Raw genomic sequence first — 16,235 nt, 5'->3', positions numbered from 1 at the left:
CATTTAGGTTCTTTCCATAATTTGGCTATTGTTGAAAGGTCCAGTGTATTTTAAAAGAGGTTTCGTATTTTAAATGCTTACGTGGAACATGAAAATCTAAGCATAATTTAAGAGCAATTTTCTAATAAAAATAGCTTCTTTGCCATGGTATGTAAATTCTCTTAATCACTGTACAAAAAGGAACATTCTTAGAGCATTAGATAGTCCTGTGTTGGAAGAAAGAACTGTGTTTCAAGTTGGTTGACTAAATGGAATTTTTTTTTATCTTTGCTAATACGACATCTCCCAAAGATATTAATCCCTAAAGTATTTTAGACAAAACAAAAACATAATTAAAAATGTCAGCTGTGACCAGATTAATATTGTTTTAGGTAATGATAAACCTTTTTTCACTATTTGTTAAGCCTTTTTCCCCCTAAACCCTTTTTTTTAAATGAAATCTTATGTCCAATTCCAATGTTATCAAATATGTTTTGCTGATTGAATCAAGAAGAGGGATGTGGGAACCATTACTAGTTTAACCTTATCATATCTACCTTACAAGCAGCTCCTGAAGAACTGTCAAAGTCTTCTAACAACATTGGAAACTACTGGTTTAGATGAACTCTTTAAACTATCTTTGTAGTTTATGTCATGACTGACTGCCTTATTATAGATAAAGGTGTATTTGGGACCAAAGATCTTGAGCCATTTACTTACAATATGGAAAATCAGGGATCAGAAAGAATCTGAAAAAATCATTTGCTCTCTCTTCTATCTTTATGAAAACTTTTATTAGTAGAACATGATTTTAAAATAAAAATCTTAAATGTAACTCTAACATATGAAACAGATAAACGTTTTTTATATGCTTACTTAGGAAAAAGTAAGAATATTAAGGCTGGTTTGTTAGGGTCATAAATACAGAATTGGGTGTGATGTAAGACATATGTAGTCTTAAAATTGACAAATATTTCATGACTTACCTGCTCTCTATCAGACATGATGCTAGGTACTAGAGTTACAGTGATAAAATTAACATTGCCCCTGCCTATTTAGAACACAGTCCAAAAGAGAAGAAAAACCTTACACAATTCAGTGTACAAAGCATATTTTAATTCTCTAATATTAAGAAAATCTTGACTGAAATAAGTAATTATAAATGATATAAAAATCAACTCACAGATTCTTTTTTTTTTTTTTTTTTTTAATTTTTTTTTTTTTCAACGTTTTTTATTTATTTTTGGGACAGAGAGAGACAGAGCATGAACGGGGGAGGGGCAGAGAGAGAGGGAGATACAGAATCGGAAACAGGCTCCAGGCTCCGAGCCATCGGCCCAGAGCCTGACGCGGGGCTCGAACTCACAGACCGCGAGATCATGACCTGGCTGAAGTCGGACGCTTAACCGACTGCGCCACCCAGGTGCCCCAACTCACAGATTCTTTAAGAGCACAGTTCACTTAAACAAAGATGGCAGAAGAAATTTTATTCTTGAATTGATGTAAGAATGAATGAACCTGGCAATAGAAGTTAACATGCCAATGATCTTCAATGTATTAAGAGTATTTGTATATTTTTAATTAGTTTTAAAAATGTATTTCAGAAAAAAAATACCAACAAATGTTTGGTGAACATTTTATTGTACACTGAAAATGACTATTCAGTATTTATAAGGTGTTTTCTTAACAATGTTGAGGGAAGGACATTTTATTCCATTCATAAGTAACAGTCAGTCTCTTAAGTTCTCACAGTAAAAGTGTTTATTTTCAACTTCATTTGAATGCCATTGTACACATACACATGCATTTGTTTATATATTTTATAAATGTGTATGTTTACAAATTCTAAACAGATGTTTTAAATCATTATCTCTCATGTTTTTCAATCCCAGGTTTTTAAAAATTTTAAGTTGGCCTTTGTTATACTCAGTAATGATCCTGTATCATAATACTCTTAAAAACTGAATATAGTCTTTTTCAATAATAAAAAGAAATAAGAATACCATTGGTTTTTGTAAATTGTGTGATGAGTGATGTAGACCCACTTTTAAATAGAAAGACATGTAACTTCCTTATTTTCTTAATATGAAACACGCATCTGCATGTATTCTTTTTTTTTTTTCCTCCTTTCTTGTTTTGCACTGGAAGAGTTATTTTTCCTATCTAAGGTTAGTATTTGTACCTGTGCTGGCATCTTAACTCCTTTCCACTTCAAAAGCCTTAAGCTGCTAATTATCCCTTTCTTTTCTTGTGGATATTCAGCCTTTTTCCTTTTAGGTAGATACCTCCCATCTGGTTTTGAATGTGCTCAAATCTCTCTCTTGTGGTCTGGGTGAGGTAATCAATCCCTCAGTCATCTCCCACACTTTCTTCTAACAGTTGTCCTATCATTACCAATCCCTTACTCCCTTCACAGCCAGATTTCTCAAAAGGGCTGTCAGCTCCCAATCACTTCTTAATCCAGTCTGGCTTCCAGTCCCATTACTAAACTGAAACAGTTGAGGCGAAGTTCAGCAGTGACCTCCATATTGCCAAAACCATGAACTTTTTTTTTATGACTCATTCTACTTGAAGTTCAATTACAGGTCATCTTCTCATTTCACTTTATATTCTTTCTACACTATTTCATGAGCTTCTATCTTCAGTTATTAGCTATAAAGATTCAAAAATTTTATCACCTGCCCACAACTATCATCTGAGCTTCAGACTTACTTAACTGTCTTCTTGATATCTTCATCCCACTTAGATGTTCTGAAATACTGTAAACTTTATGTCCAAAACCAATGTTTTTTCTCATACTCCTTTCATAAAATCAAACAAAAATATAGAAAAAACATGGGGCGCCTTGGTGGCTCAGCCGGTTAAGCATCCGACTTTGGCTCAGGTCATGATCTCACAAACTGTGAGTTCAAGCCCCGCCTCAGGCTCTGTGCTGACAGCTTGGAGCCTGGAGCCTGCTTCGGATTCTGTCTGCTTCTCTCTCTGCCCCTCCCCTGCTCGTGCTCTGTCTCTCTCTGTCTCAAAAATAAATAAAATGTTAAAAAAAATTTTTTTAATATATACAAAAAACATCCCCTTCCCTGATTTTTCTTCCAAAAATTTTCCAGATTTTTTCTTCTTGATTTACCCAAAGATAACAGGAATATTATTTCAAAAAGATATATGCACCCCTATATTTATTGTAGCATTTTTTACAATAGCCAGGTATAGAAGCAGCATAAATGTCCATCAGTAGATTAATAGATAAAGAAGATATGTGTGTGTGTAATGGAATATTATTTAGCCATGAAGAAAAATGAGATCTTGCCATTTGTGACAATATGGATGGACCTAGAGAGTACCATGCTAAGTGAAATAAATCAGAGAAAGACAAATACCATATCATTTCATTTATAAGCAGAATCTAAAAAAGCAAAAGAAACAAGCAAAAACAGAGACATAAATACAAAGAATGGATTGGTGGTTGCCAGAGGGGAGAGGGTTGGGAGGATGGGCAAGATAAGTGAAGGAGACTAAGAGGTATAAACTTGGGGTTATAAAATAAGTAAGTCATGGAGATGAAAAGTATAGCATAGGGAATATAGCCAATAATATGTAATAATGTTGTATGGTGACAGATGGTGACTACACTTACTGTGGTTAAGCATAGCATAATGTATAGAACTGTTGAATTACAGTTGTACACCTAAAGCTAAGATGACATTGTCAATTCTATTTCAAATAAAAAATGCATATAAAAAGTCCAGTTCTTGATGAGAAGAATGGAATATTTTATGGTTAGTTGGAAACAAAAAGGTATATCATAATACTTAGCTTAAAATTAAGACAAAAGTTCTCTTTTAAAAAGCCCGTTCTTCCTGAGTTTTCTTCCTTGGTAAGTGGCATTTGCAAGTCTTTAACATTCTATTTTCCTGACCAATATCTAGTCTGCCATTAGGACATGTCATTTTTAGATGTTGAAAATTTATCAGATCATATAGTAAACTTTATCTTCATTGTTTTCTCCCTCATTCATATTACTGTGATCTTTCACTTGGGCCACCTGAGTAGCCTAACTGGTACTTGCCATGGCTTTTCTTACATTCCTCCAGTATATTGAGCCAGTATATTCTTTACTGAAATGCAGGGTGAAAGCTAGAATCTGTATATGGCCTTTAAGGCCTACATAGTCTGGCTCCTGCCAACCTCTTATCTTTCTCTTTTAACATCTTTGTATTCTAGTTCTTTTCTCAAATGCCATTTATTTCTGGCCACCTGCCTACCCTTTGACTAGTTGACTCTGATTCTTCTTTCAGTCTCTATTCAGTCATATTCTACGGAGAAGTCAGACTTCCCTTCCTGCGTCAGTTTTCTATGTGTTCCCATAGCATTTCTTATTCATCACACTTTCTACAGTTGTTATTAGTGTGATTCATTGTTTAGTGTTTTCACCTACAAGTATTTTAATGTTTTTATATCCAACTATATATTCAATGAAAGCATAGGAGAGGAGAGTCATCTCAATGAGAGAAGATTGATCGCTGCTCCTTACTGAATTACCAACGCTTATTTTCTAGCATGTAGTAGGTGCTCAGTGAGAAAAAGATGAATAAATGAGGTAAAATTGTTTCAAGTAACATTTTTTTCTAATGAGTGAGTTATGTGCCTTAGGTATATAAATTGTAAGATATGAACATTAAGTTCATTTTTGTAATAATTTTACATTTTGAATATTAATGCTGTAGATTGAAATTTTATTTTCTTTGGATAAGTCTTTATTTGTCATAGAACTCGAAAAATATGGAGGATCTGTGGTTTCATAGTTGATCACTAGAGTGTGCTATAACATCAAGGCTCTTAATTGTGAAAAGTGGCATCTGCTGTTACACTGGTTTGGAAATTATAAAGGAGTGTATAATAGTGTCATGCCATCCATAGCTTGACTGTTTGGTAAGTGGAAGTTAATGTTTTAAATAGCTCTAAGTTATCACTGAGCACTGTGTTTTATCTGATCACTAACGAGTAAAATAGCTTGACTTTCATTTTTTAATTTCATCACAGAAAATGTGTAACCGTAAGTGAGCTCTTTAAAAAGGAAATAATAAAAAAGGTGAAGTAAAATATTAATTCACCAAATTATATATGTACAACATTCTGCTAGCCTCTATTATGTGTATATATAAAAGTGTTATATACAGGCCTAGTCCCTTAAATGTGTTTGAAATCTACTTGGTAAGTCTATATAGGCACTACATGGAAGTTAAATTAAAAGTCAGGAATGAAATTGGAGTACAGTATAATAATATGAAGTCACAAGGCAATATATGATTTAAGTGATAGATGAGTGGTTCAGAGAAGGGGAAAAAATGGCCATGGGCTGGAGATGTGTTTAGTTCATAAACACTTTTCTTATTCAGTGCCAAATATTTGACCATTATATGTATGGCCATATGAATAGTATTAGAAAAATATTGATCTGTTTGCATTGCCACAAACATTTCAAAAGCTTGTTTTTGAAAAGAAGAGAGGAGAGGGGGTAGTGTAAATAGAGGAAATCGTGTAAATAGAGGAAACAGTGTTAGAGCAAAAAGCAGAAATGCTATGATTCTTTAGGGAATTTTCATGGCAGGGATGATGGAACTCATCTTAGGAAATTCCTCAAATCCTACATCTTGTTTTAATTGTAGAAACTGTGATTTTTTTTTTTTCCCCTGAGGTTAGAGAAATCTAGGAATGGCAATGTTATTTGGGGATTTTAAAATGTAGAAAAGGGGTTTGTGTAATTTATGTTTATTGTTACTTGTGTGTTCTTTCATATTCCTTTCACTTAAACACCCCCTTACGTAATTCTGGGCAGAAACTGATCTCGTGTTTCTTATTGGTTAGGAAAACTAGTTGTGAGATAAAAACTGTTACATCAGCTCTAACCTTACATAAAAATCTTTATAATTAAGCTAATACAGAATTTTTTTAACTGTATAAGAAGTAATTTATTCTCAAAGTCTAAATTTGGCAAGATTAACGTTCTTTGAACAAAAATCTCTGAAAGAAGATTTTATTTTAGCCAGCCTTTCAATGTTGCTTTTATTTTCAAAAGGCTAAATTTTATAGATTGTCTATTGAGATGTCTGTTTTGCAAATACCTAAAGCTTAATAATGTTGTGTTTATTATCTGGAAACTTAGCATGTTTTGACATTTGTTTAATCAGAGCTCTGTTTAACAGTTTTGCTTCATTCTAAGATGAAATTTTCATGGACTTGCAGTTGTTTGGGTAAATTTATAACTAATGAGATTATCCATTGAAAGACCATTAATGGAAAGACTTCTGGGATTACCATCTTATAAAACAGATTTGAATTTCAGTCTAACATAGTAGCCCTCTGTGAACCTCTCCTGAACCAGTTTTATCACATGAAATGAGAACAATAATGCCTGTCATACAGGTTTATTATAGGGCTTATATCTGATGATGTATATGAAAGTACTTTATGTATTATAAAATCTGTTATACAGGTGAGTTGTTATACTTAAGCTCTGATTTGCCTAACTTTGATTTAATAAGGCCTGTATAAGATAGTGTAGTCCTGATACTCAATTTGTTTTAGCCAGTATCATAGCATTTTCACAGTTTGTAGCTGCTGCTTCTTACTTAATTGAATAATAATTGATTACACAATATTTTTCCATTTCTTTGCAAGTGTCTAACACTTTTAGCTGATCCCCAGACACCAGAGGGAGTTTTGAGCACCACTTAAGTCATTATCTGTGTTTATTCCATGCTATGCTTCAGTGCCCCTAGAAGGCCTCTAGTCTCCAGTCTTGGACTGACTTTATTGACTTTAGGACTTTTTTTTTTCCTAAGAACCTTTCCAGGAACTTAACCATGGGAATTTGCATTTAGTCTTTAAGGTACCTCTTTATTCCATCAGAATGTAGAATTTTTTCTATTTATTTTGTAGTTTTTATCTCATACTTAAAATCCTTTGGCTTTCTGATTCAGTTCATTATTCCTAATTATATTTTTACAAATGACTGTGTTCCACATGTCCTGCTGGACACTGAGAGAGGCACAGTGTGTACCTTGAGAGACTAGTCGAGCAGTTAAGGCAGGCGTGTAAATAATAATAACACAGTGTGTAAAGTTCTTTAATAGTAGTTGAAGTGCTTTAGGAGTAGAGAGGAGGTGATATTTGAGCCAATCCTTAAAGAATAAGAAGATATTTGTAGTGGAATGTATTCTAAACTAAGGGGAATAATAGAAAAAAGGCATTTGTGATAATGGAAAACATACTGTACTCTGAGTAAAAAAGACCAGCTTTCACCTGTCCCTGCTACTTACCCAACCTGTGAATAAGGCAATTATGTAATATTCTTTGAGTCTAAGTTTCCTAATCAGTGTAATGGAATAATACATGCTGCTTTCTTTACAGAGTATTATGAAGATTAAATGAGATAATGTGTATGAAAATACTCTCAGTAAATTTATTTGCCCACACTTCAGGTCTGAACATTTTAGCTTTCAGCGCATTTTGTACTCTGGCCCTACTGGTTCATTTTATTAACTTTATATCCCTTTTAATCGCAGCCAAACTCTTAAGCCAATCATTCTGTTTATTGAAAAGAACAACTTACCTTTACTTAAGCCACCAGAATCTTTTACTATTCCATGTATCTGTACTACCAAAAACCCTGTGTCAGTGCCACCTTCCTCAGCTTTAATGCAGTTTCCTCAGTGAAGACAGCAGTACATACCCTCATCCATAGTATACCAGTTTCTCCTGTGAATCCATACTACTTAGTACATATTGGTACAGGTATCAGTTGTTTTATCTCATGTTCTTTCATCATTGTTTAGATAGATTTTTAAATCTCTCCTCCCAGAATTTTTTGAGGGGAGGGACTGAGTTTTAATCAGATTTTCAGCACCATAGTGCTACACATACCCAGTAACTGCATAAACAAATCAAGATGTCAATATTTTAGGTCCTGTTTGTTCATTCTCTGACTTTCTTTTAAATCTGTCTAGAGCATTGGATAAATCCAGATAGTCTCTAGGGTACCTTTCTAGCTGTAAAATTCCACAATTAGGCCAGTCTCTGTAGTACCTTTGTTAAGTTTTTCCCTTGCAGGAATACTTCCTACCCCCCTTATCCTGTACCCCGTTACTGTCTTTTCCATGAAGCCCTCTCAAATAACCAAATCTTTAAAAAAAAAAAAAAATGTTTTTAATGTTTATTTTTTTTTTTAATTTTTTTTTCAACGTTTTTTATTTATTTTTGGGACAGAGAGAGACAGAGCATAAACGGGGGAGGGGCAGAGAGAGAGGGAGACACAGAATCAGAAACAGGCTCCAGGCTCCGAGCCATCAGCCCAGAGCCTGACACGGGGCTCGAACTCACGGACCGCGAGATCGTGACCTGGCTGAAGTCGGACGCTTAACCGACTGCGCCACCCAGGCGCCCCTTTAATGTTTATTTTTGAGAGAGAGCACGATGTGGGGAGAGGGGAAGAGAGAGATGGAGACACAGAATCTAAAGCAGGCTCCAGGCTCTGAGCTGTCAGCACAGAGCCCAAAGTGGGCTCAAACTTACCAACTGTGAGATTATGATCTGAGCCGAAGTCGGACACTTAACCGACTGAGCCACACAGGTGCCCCTAACCAAATCTTTTTTGATTTTTATAGTCCTTGTTAGATACTAAATTATTTTCTGCTATACTATGTCATTTTATATGTTTTCTTCCTCATTTAGTTTGTGAGTTCTTATAGGATAGAAAAAGAAGATATGATCTCTATATTCTAATTCCTGGCTTATCAAAGTATTTACTATAATAGTTGCTCACAGAATTTGGCTGCTAATTACCTTGTTTATATGTATTTTGAAACAGTGCTAATTTTTCACTTTTATTCGTAAACTATTAATGTGGAACTTTATTTACAAAGTTTTCTGTATTTCCTAATGTATGTTTGATAATAGTAAATGCTTATATGAATATTATTATAAAAATAGACCATTTCTTGCAAGATCATCCTCTGTGGTATTTTATACACATGATTTTATGAGTATAGTTTTTTTGTGTTTTGTTTTTTACTTATAATTTTAAAGGGAAATCTGACCTGACTCAGGGATTCGTAATTCTTCCTCTTTATTTCTATTAATAGTTTTGCTAATATTACTAGAGGTCTTAATCTCCAGTTTTGACATTTGTTTTGCAGATGTTCCACTCATGGTTCTCCAGGACTAGAAGGCAACCATATTTCAGATTTACGACTTCTGTATAGTCCCAAGTCTAACTGATTAGTTTTGGAGCCTTCAAAGCTACGCTGTTGCTTAGCACTGAAAGATAATATTAAGACATTAAGACATTGAGAATAGTATGATATTGAATAGAATGTATTATCTAACTACTGTCTGCTCCACAGTTTTAGTTACCTTTCTGTTTAGTTATATTGTTTCTGCTTCATCTCACCTATTGGTGTTTTCTAAAGTTATCTCTACAGCACTGATCTCTGCAGCACTGATCCAAATAAAGTATTAGTTCTCCTTTCTTCTATTTCTCACCTTACCATTCTATAAAGAGAATGCAAAAGCTTCCAAGTCCCCTTAAATTGTAGGTCATTGGGAAAAAATGTGGAAGAGTATTTGAGAGGAGATTTTATATGCCAAAATTTGGGAAGATGAATGAAAACTCATTGTTACTATTCTTTCAGTCCCTGGCTGTCTTCTTCATTGACTGCTCCTTCCATGGTAGCCCCCATCACTTTTGCATCTATTGTAGAAGAAGAACTACAGCAGGAAGCAGCTCTTATCAGAAGTCGAGAAAAACCCTTGGCTTTGATTCAGGTAAATAAGTTGCCTATAATGGACTTAATTTAGGGAAGAACTACATTACATATCATCCACATGTCTTAAAATTATGTTTGTTTTCATTGCAAAGGGGCATATATTTATTACATTAAAATGTAAACATAAAATTAAACTGAGGCACTCAATAAGTATCAGTTGAAGTATTCAGGATAATTAATTTAGAACCAGTTATCATAAGCTCATTTTTTTTTTTTTTTAGCACTGGTGATACTTTAGACCATTTTAGTTTTTAAAAGTGATCGATAACGAACTTAGCAATATCCAGTTCTACACCCAGCTTCTGTGTCAGTAAGTGTTCTTAGGTTGTAAGCCACAGATACCAACTTTGGCAAACTTAAGGGAAAGGGAAACTATTAGAGGGTTATTAGAATTCCTCAGACTTAGTTGAAAGACTTGAGAACCAGGCTTAGAAACAGGTAAGACCCACAGTTGCCCCAGAGAGCTTAGAAGCAAGAATTAGAAGACTTGTACAGTATCTCACTGAAGTTACTGGAATGAATGGATTCCAACAATTATTTTCAGGTGTTGTTTTTTTTTTTGTTTTTTTTTTTTTTTTTCCTTTCTGCTCAAGATTAAAATTCAAGGCTGGGTAGGTATCTGATTATTCTAATTTAGGCCTTAATCCTTCTTGCCAAGGGGATAGCAGGATACCTAGTTTTGCTGCATTGTATTCACAAAAAGTGGTACTTCCACAAAAGGAAATTGGGAAGGTAATATAATCCTTCTAAAATAGTAAAGCAAGGCTTGTTGTTTTTTTTTTTTTCCACCCTTCTTTCAGATCGAGGAGCATGCGATACAAGATTTGTTGGTTTTCTATGAGGCATTTGGAAACCCTGATGAGTTTGTCATTATTGAAAGGACACCACAGGGACCATTAGCAGTACCTATGTGGAATAAGCATGGATGCTAATTTGCTGTGGAGTTGAAATGCATTTTTTCATAAATCATGATTGTTATAAAGAAAAGCTGTGGAAAAGAGTTCTTACAATTTGGTAACATCATTCTAGATAGAATAAGAAAGGATATAATTACTGAAGTTTAGGTATTTAATGTTTGTATGATTAAAAACAAATGCCACAGAATTGTGATTTTAGTAACTTTTTATGTAAAAATGTGTGAGAGGAAAAACTTACTGGTTAAGATTAAGTAGAATTATTTCTTCTGAACAATCTTAATACGAGTGATTGAAGTGTAAAATTTAAGAGTGAGGCATTAAAAATAAGTTTCCATGAGAATTTGAGATAAATAAGTAGATTTTGCCAAATGTCTGTTGTCACTCTTCTTTTTTTATGTGATATTGATGAGCTTAAAGTAGGAGCATCAGCCATTATTTCTGATCCATTAATGGCCAAAAATTTGTATTCGCTACAGTAGTTGTTTCCATTCTTGGGTCTTTTTTGATCAGGCTATCATGTTCTAGGTCTATTTAAAGCTTAGACTGCTCGAATGCCATAGTTTTTCAATTTGTACAGCACATTCTGCATTAAACTACAGAGTCCAGTGAGAGAAGAATATGATTACTATTCTGAAATGTAGTCCAAGATAATGGTTCCTTTATAAAATTTGGAGCCATTGTGGGTTGTTTTTTGGTGGGGAGGGGAAACATTATAAAAGCCTGATTGTGAGAGAATCAGTTTCTCAAAATGTTAAAATTTTCCAAAATAAATGCTTAATTATACATATAAGAATTGAATAGTTTTGAAGACCCTTTACAATATTATATAATCAGAAGTTCTCTGAGCTTGAGTTATATCAATAGACATAAACATTGTTTTCTTTACAGTATGCTATTTGTTTTTGAGTGGTTAAATATTTTAAAAACAAATGTTAAATGTATGCTCTAGTAAACTAGACAGATTGGGAAGGTTAATCTTCTAGTTTCTGAAACATAATCGTAGGGGGACATAGAGGCAAGTCACTGCTGTAATTCAGTTGATGGAAATATGGCTGAAATTAACTTAATACTTGAGATTTAGCTCTACCGAAAACAGTAAATTTGTAAGCAAATGTGCAATAAAAAATAATTGATCTATTTTACTGCTAATGTGTCTTTGATATACTATATTGACATCTACCATAGGAGGAATTATTAATTATTCCACCTGATATACAATAGATGTAATAAGTTGATGTTGTATATTCACTCCTTGATTGCTTAAAATAAGGCGGTTTTCCTAAGATGCATCTGTGAACAGTTTTATGTTTGACTACATTGAAGAAAATGGATTTTATATTATTGAAGCTGCAGTAAAGAGGCCTTCTGAAGTAATGGATTTATTTCATTCGAAGCTCTTTATTGGCATCTTTAACATTTAAAGATGCTATAAAGGGATGGTTTTCATGGTGTACTCCACGTTGCCTATAGGAAGCACCATAAAGGATCTTTGTTGGATGGGATGTGAAGGAAGGACAAAGGCTGACTGAGTCTGTGGAGCTTCAGACCTTTACGAACCTCCATCAGAGCACTGGACTGTATGGCCCATTTGGTATTATAAGGTATTATATGAAATTTCATTGGGAAAAAGAGTTCTTTTGCTAGTAAAATGAAAGAGAAGCACTACTATGCACTATAACTCTGTAAACAATTCCATGAAAATAGTAACCTAAATACTTTACCACCAAAAAGCCCAGGAAAGTGAAAGGTTTTTTTTTTTTCCCCTAAAATAATATTCTGCCTATAATAATTCATCTTTAATCCCTTGATTTTAAGACCTAATAGTGAAGAAAATCTAGAAATTGACAATTTAAAGGATCAGGGGATGGAGAGGTTTTTAAGGTGGACCAAAACAATCCTAGAACTCTTTAGCCTGGAAAGGTGATGGTTACGTGGAGGTGGGGGTATAAAATAAGAATATCCTGAAAACTTGCAGAGTTGACAACTCTACCAGTCAAGTAAAGTCAAATATTTTGACAAAATACTAGGATTTGGGACCTTTCAGAGTTCAGAAGAGATGGCTTTTAAAACAAATTTAAGACTTTCCTACTATATAGAAATGACAGAGACAGTTGAGAAATATTGCTAGTTAATATCTAAGTTGGTTCTGTAACTCTTTTGGAGGTTGGGGTACATGTGTTTGCTCATAAGGGTGTTAATAGCTGTTTCATAAAATTTTAGATCTGAAGAAGCCTAATAGACTAACCCTGCAGATTCTATTTGATAAACTGAAGAAAATGAATTCCAGAGAAAGTGACTAATGAGAATGAGGTCTTCTTTCAGTCCGATTCCCCTACAGCTGTGCCTCTTAGAAATTGCTAATTGTCTGTAACAATTTAACCAAGACTAAGAAAATATAAAAAAGCACTTAGTAAAGATAAATGTAATCCAGAAAGAAGCTTTCCAGAATTGTCAGTTTAAGAGAGGTTTTCACAACAAACTACAACAACCTTCTACCAAGGAATTGGGACAAGTGATCCAAGATTTATGGTAATGCTTATGTGTATCTTTTTTGCCTGAAGTGATGCTCAGTTATGTAAGATACCAGAACAAGCTGGTTTTTCCTATCCACATGACCATCAAACTAGATCTTTAAGACCTTATGTATTGTATTTTCTTACATGTCATCTCTCTACTTGGCTGGCATTTCATTTGTGTCAAAACTGAATTCTTGACACCCCCAAACTTCCTGATCTTTTGTATTTCCTTATCTCTCAATTTGTCATTCTTCTAAGTCATTTGGGCTGAACTCTTGGATTCTACTTTTTCTCTTTCCCCATTTGACCCCTACATTTATCAGTTGTCCAACTCCTATTGATTCTGTCTCTGCAATATCTTTTATTTAATCTTTTCCATTTCATTCTTACTACTACTGCATTTTATGTCCTTTTTTCTTTACTGATAAAAATTATTGAGAATTCCAAAGAGCTTTTGTTTATGTGTTATATCTATTTGTATTTAATGCATTCAAAGTCAAAACTGTAAAAATTCAATTCCTTTAAAAACCAGAAACCATCATATGTAAACATAAATAACATTTTTAATGAGAATATTTTTATAAAACAAAATTAGTAAGGAGATTGGAATCATTTTCTGTCTTTACATATAAAAATATATGACTCAGTATTTCAGGTTTAGGTCTTTGTTGCCTGGTTTGATCTGCTTCTGCATTCAATCTGTTGCAATGTCACTTGTCATATAGCATCTGGAAACTTGAGAGATTGAGACAGAAAAAGGCAAATGACATGTTATGAAAATCATTTTGATCTAACTCCTCCTGAAAGGTTGAGAATGTGGTTAAGAACCACTGCTTTAGTCTTTAGCTGCTGCCCCTTTCTCCATCTGCCTTGTCCAACCCAATACACTTATTAATTCCCAAACTAATAGCCCCAGAGCATAGGTCTTGTTTCTGCTTTGAAAACTTAAGTCACTCCCTTTACACTTTGAGTAAGTAAATGCATATTTCCTCAGTTTGGCCTTCCAGTGATGTTTTTTTTCCCCAATCTCTACATGTGGTGGTAGAGCCAAACTTAACCTGATATTTCTCCCAAATAGATTTTGCTTTGTTCATGCAGATCTCTGCCTAAATTTTTCTTTCTCTTCACCTGTTGAAATTCTCTTTATCCATGATTAACACAACCCAGATTCTTCTTCTTTATAAACTTTTTCCTGTTTTTTTTTTCCTCCCCATACTCCACCAAAAGAAAAAAGATAGTATATACATGGATTAACTGTGTTCCCATTTCCTTTTAACACTTTATACTTTTTAGGGTATTTGCCATATTTTGCCATTATTTTTGTCTTTCTATTAGTCTTTATCTTTCACTAAACTACTTATGCTTTGAAGGCACAGACTAGGCATTCTTTTCTTTCTTGTGTGTATTTTATTTAAAATCTTGAACCGTAACACCGATAAGTGCACAACACAAAAATATTCAGCTCAGTGATTTACCAGTAGTCAAGAAATGCACCATTAACAGCACCTCAAAAGAGGCATTGGATTTGGTTTACTAATACTTGATTGAGGTTTTTTGCTTCTATAATTCATGAGGGATATTGGTCTGTGGTTTTCATTTCTTTTGTTATCTTATTCTGGCTTTAGAATCCATGTAATAATGGCCTCATAAAATGAGTTGAGAAGTATTCCTTCCTCTGTTTTCTGGAACTGTTTATAAATGATTGGTATTTCTTACTTAAATCTTTGCTAGAATTAACAAGTGGAGTTAACTGGATGTAGGCTTTTCTTTGTGGGAAGATCTTTAATTATTAATTGAGTTTCTATTTCTCTACAGGCCTACTGAGATTTTTATTTAAATCTTGAGTAGGTTTCAATAATTTATGTCTCTAGGACTTTATCTAAATCTAGTTTGTTGGCACAAAGTTCTTCACAGTATTTTAATCCTTTTAATTTCTGTAAGGTTGCTGGTGAGGTCTCCATTTTCATTCTCAATTTTGGTAGTCTGTGTTTTCTTTTTTTCCTTGATCATACTAATTTTGTCAATCTATTCAAAGAATCAACTTTGGGATTCATTGATCTTTTCCTGTGTTTTTTTCCATTGGTTTTAACCCTGGTCTTCATTTTTTCACTTTTTCTGCTTGCTTTAGCTTTAATTTACTGCTATTTTTCTAGATGTTTAAGCCTAGCTTATTGATTTAATATCTTTTTTCCAAATATAGGCATTTAGAGCTATAAATTTACCATTTAGCACTGTTTAACCTACATTCCATAGATTTTTATATGTTGTATTTTCATTCAGTTCAAAATATTTTCTAATTTCCTTTTGATTTTTTTGAGCCATGGATTATTTAAAAGTATATTAATTTCAAAATATTTGAGAATTTCTCTATAGTTTTGTTAAATTTGGAGAACCTATTTTGTATTGTTTCAAACCTTTTAAATTTGTTGAAATGTATTTTATCATCTAACACGTGTAGAATCTTGGAGATTATTACCAACATCTTATGAAATGGCAGTTTACAGAACTTTGTTTTCTATGTTGAAGAATGAAATTGTTACCTAAATAAAGGACAAGAATAGGTGAAGATCAAAAGGTTTGGACTGTGCTGGATATTATCTATTTGCACCTCAGATCCATTCTCTGTTCTTCTCTCTGCTATTCTGTCTTACGAGGTTGAAGTCTAGAACTTTATCAACCAGCTCATTTTCCTTCTGGATTTTGATAACTTTAGGCAGTTTGGAGCACCAATATAATATTGGCATATTGACAAGAGGAAAGAGAATGAACCTTTATTTTTTTTTCCTGTCTCTACCTCCATGGTGTTGCTATGGGTTATGCTCCTCACCAGAATGTCATAGCTGCCATGAGGCAGCTTGCTCCAATGGGGCAGTCTCTCTCCAAATTCTGGGAGGAGGGGTTTCCTGTTACTGATTCAGATTTAGGAACTCCAAAGGACCATCTCTGATGGTCACGTTACTACAGCGTGCATTGTAGTTTTTCTACATCCTGCCCATACT

General features: G+C 33.8%; 1 protein-coding gene across 4 annotated transcripts in view; it reads left to right on the top strand.

Annotated features, from left to right (window-relative positions):
- IBTK (inhibitor of Bruton tyrosine kinase) overlaps window positions 1–11,857 on the top strand; it is a 91,272-nt gene extending 79,415 nt beyond the window's left edge. For all 4 annotated transcript variants that reach the window (XM_058734555.1, XM_058734553.1, XM_058734554.1 and 1 more), the window contains exons 27-28: window positions 9,669–9,801; window positions 10,604–11,857. In XM_058734555.1, coding sequence (XP_058590538.1) covers window positions 9,669–9,801; window positions 10,604–10,735 — 265 coding nt within the window. In that variant the 3' untranslated portion in view covers window positions 10,736–11,857. The remainder of the gene's footprint in view (window positions 1–9,668; window positions 9,802–10,603) is intronic.
- The last annotated feature ends 4,378 nt before the right edge of the window (window positions 11,858–16,235 follow it).

The sequence above is a fragment of the Neofelis nebulosa genome, chromosome 6 (genome assembly GCF_028018385.1).
Source record: "Neofelis nebulosa isolate mNeoNeb1 chromosome 6, mNeoNeb1.pri, whole genome shotgun sequence".
Classification (NCBI taxonomy): domain Eukaryota; kingdom Metazoa; phylum Chordata; class Mammalia; order Carnivora; family Felidae; genus Neofelis; species Neofelis nebulosa.
The sequence above is the reverse complement of the archived record's forward strand: the minus strand, read 5'-3'. Positions and strand labels throughout refer to the sequence as shown.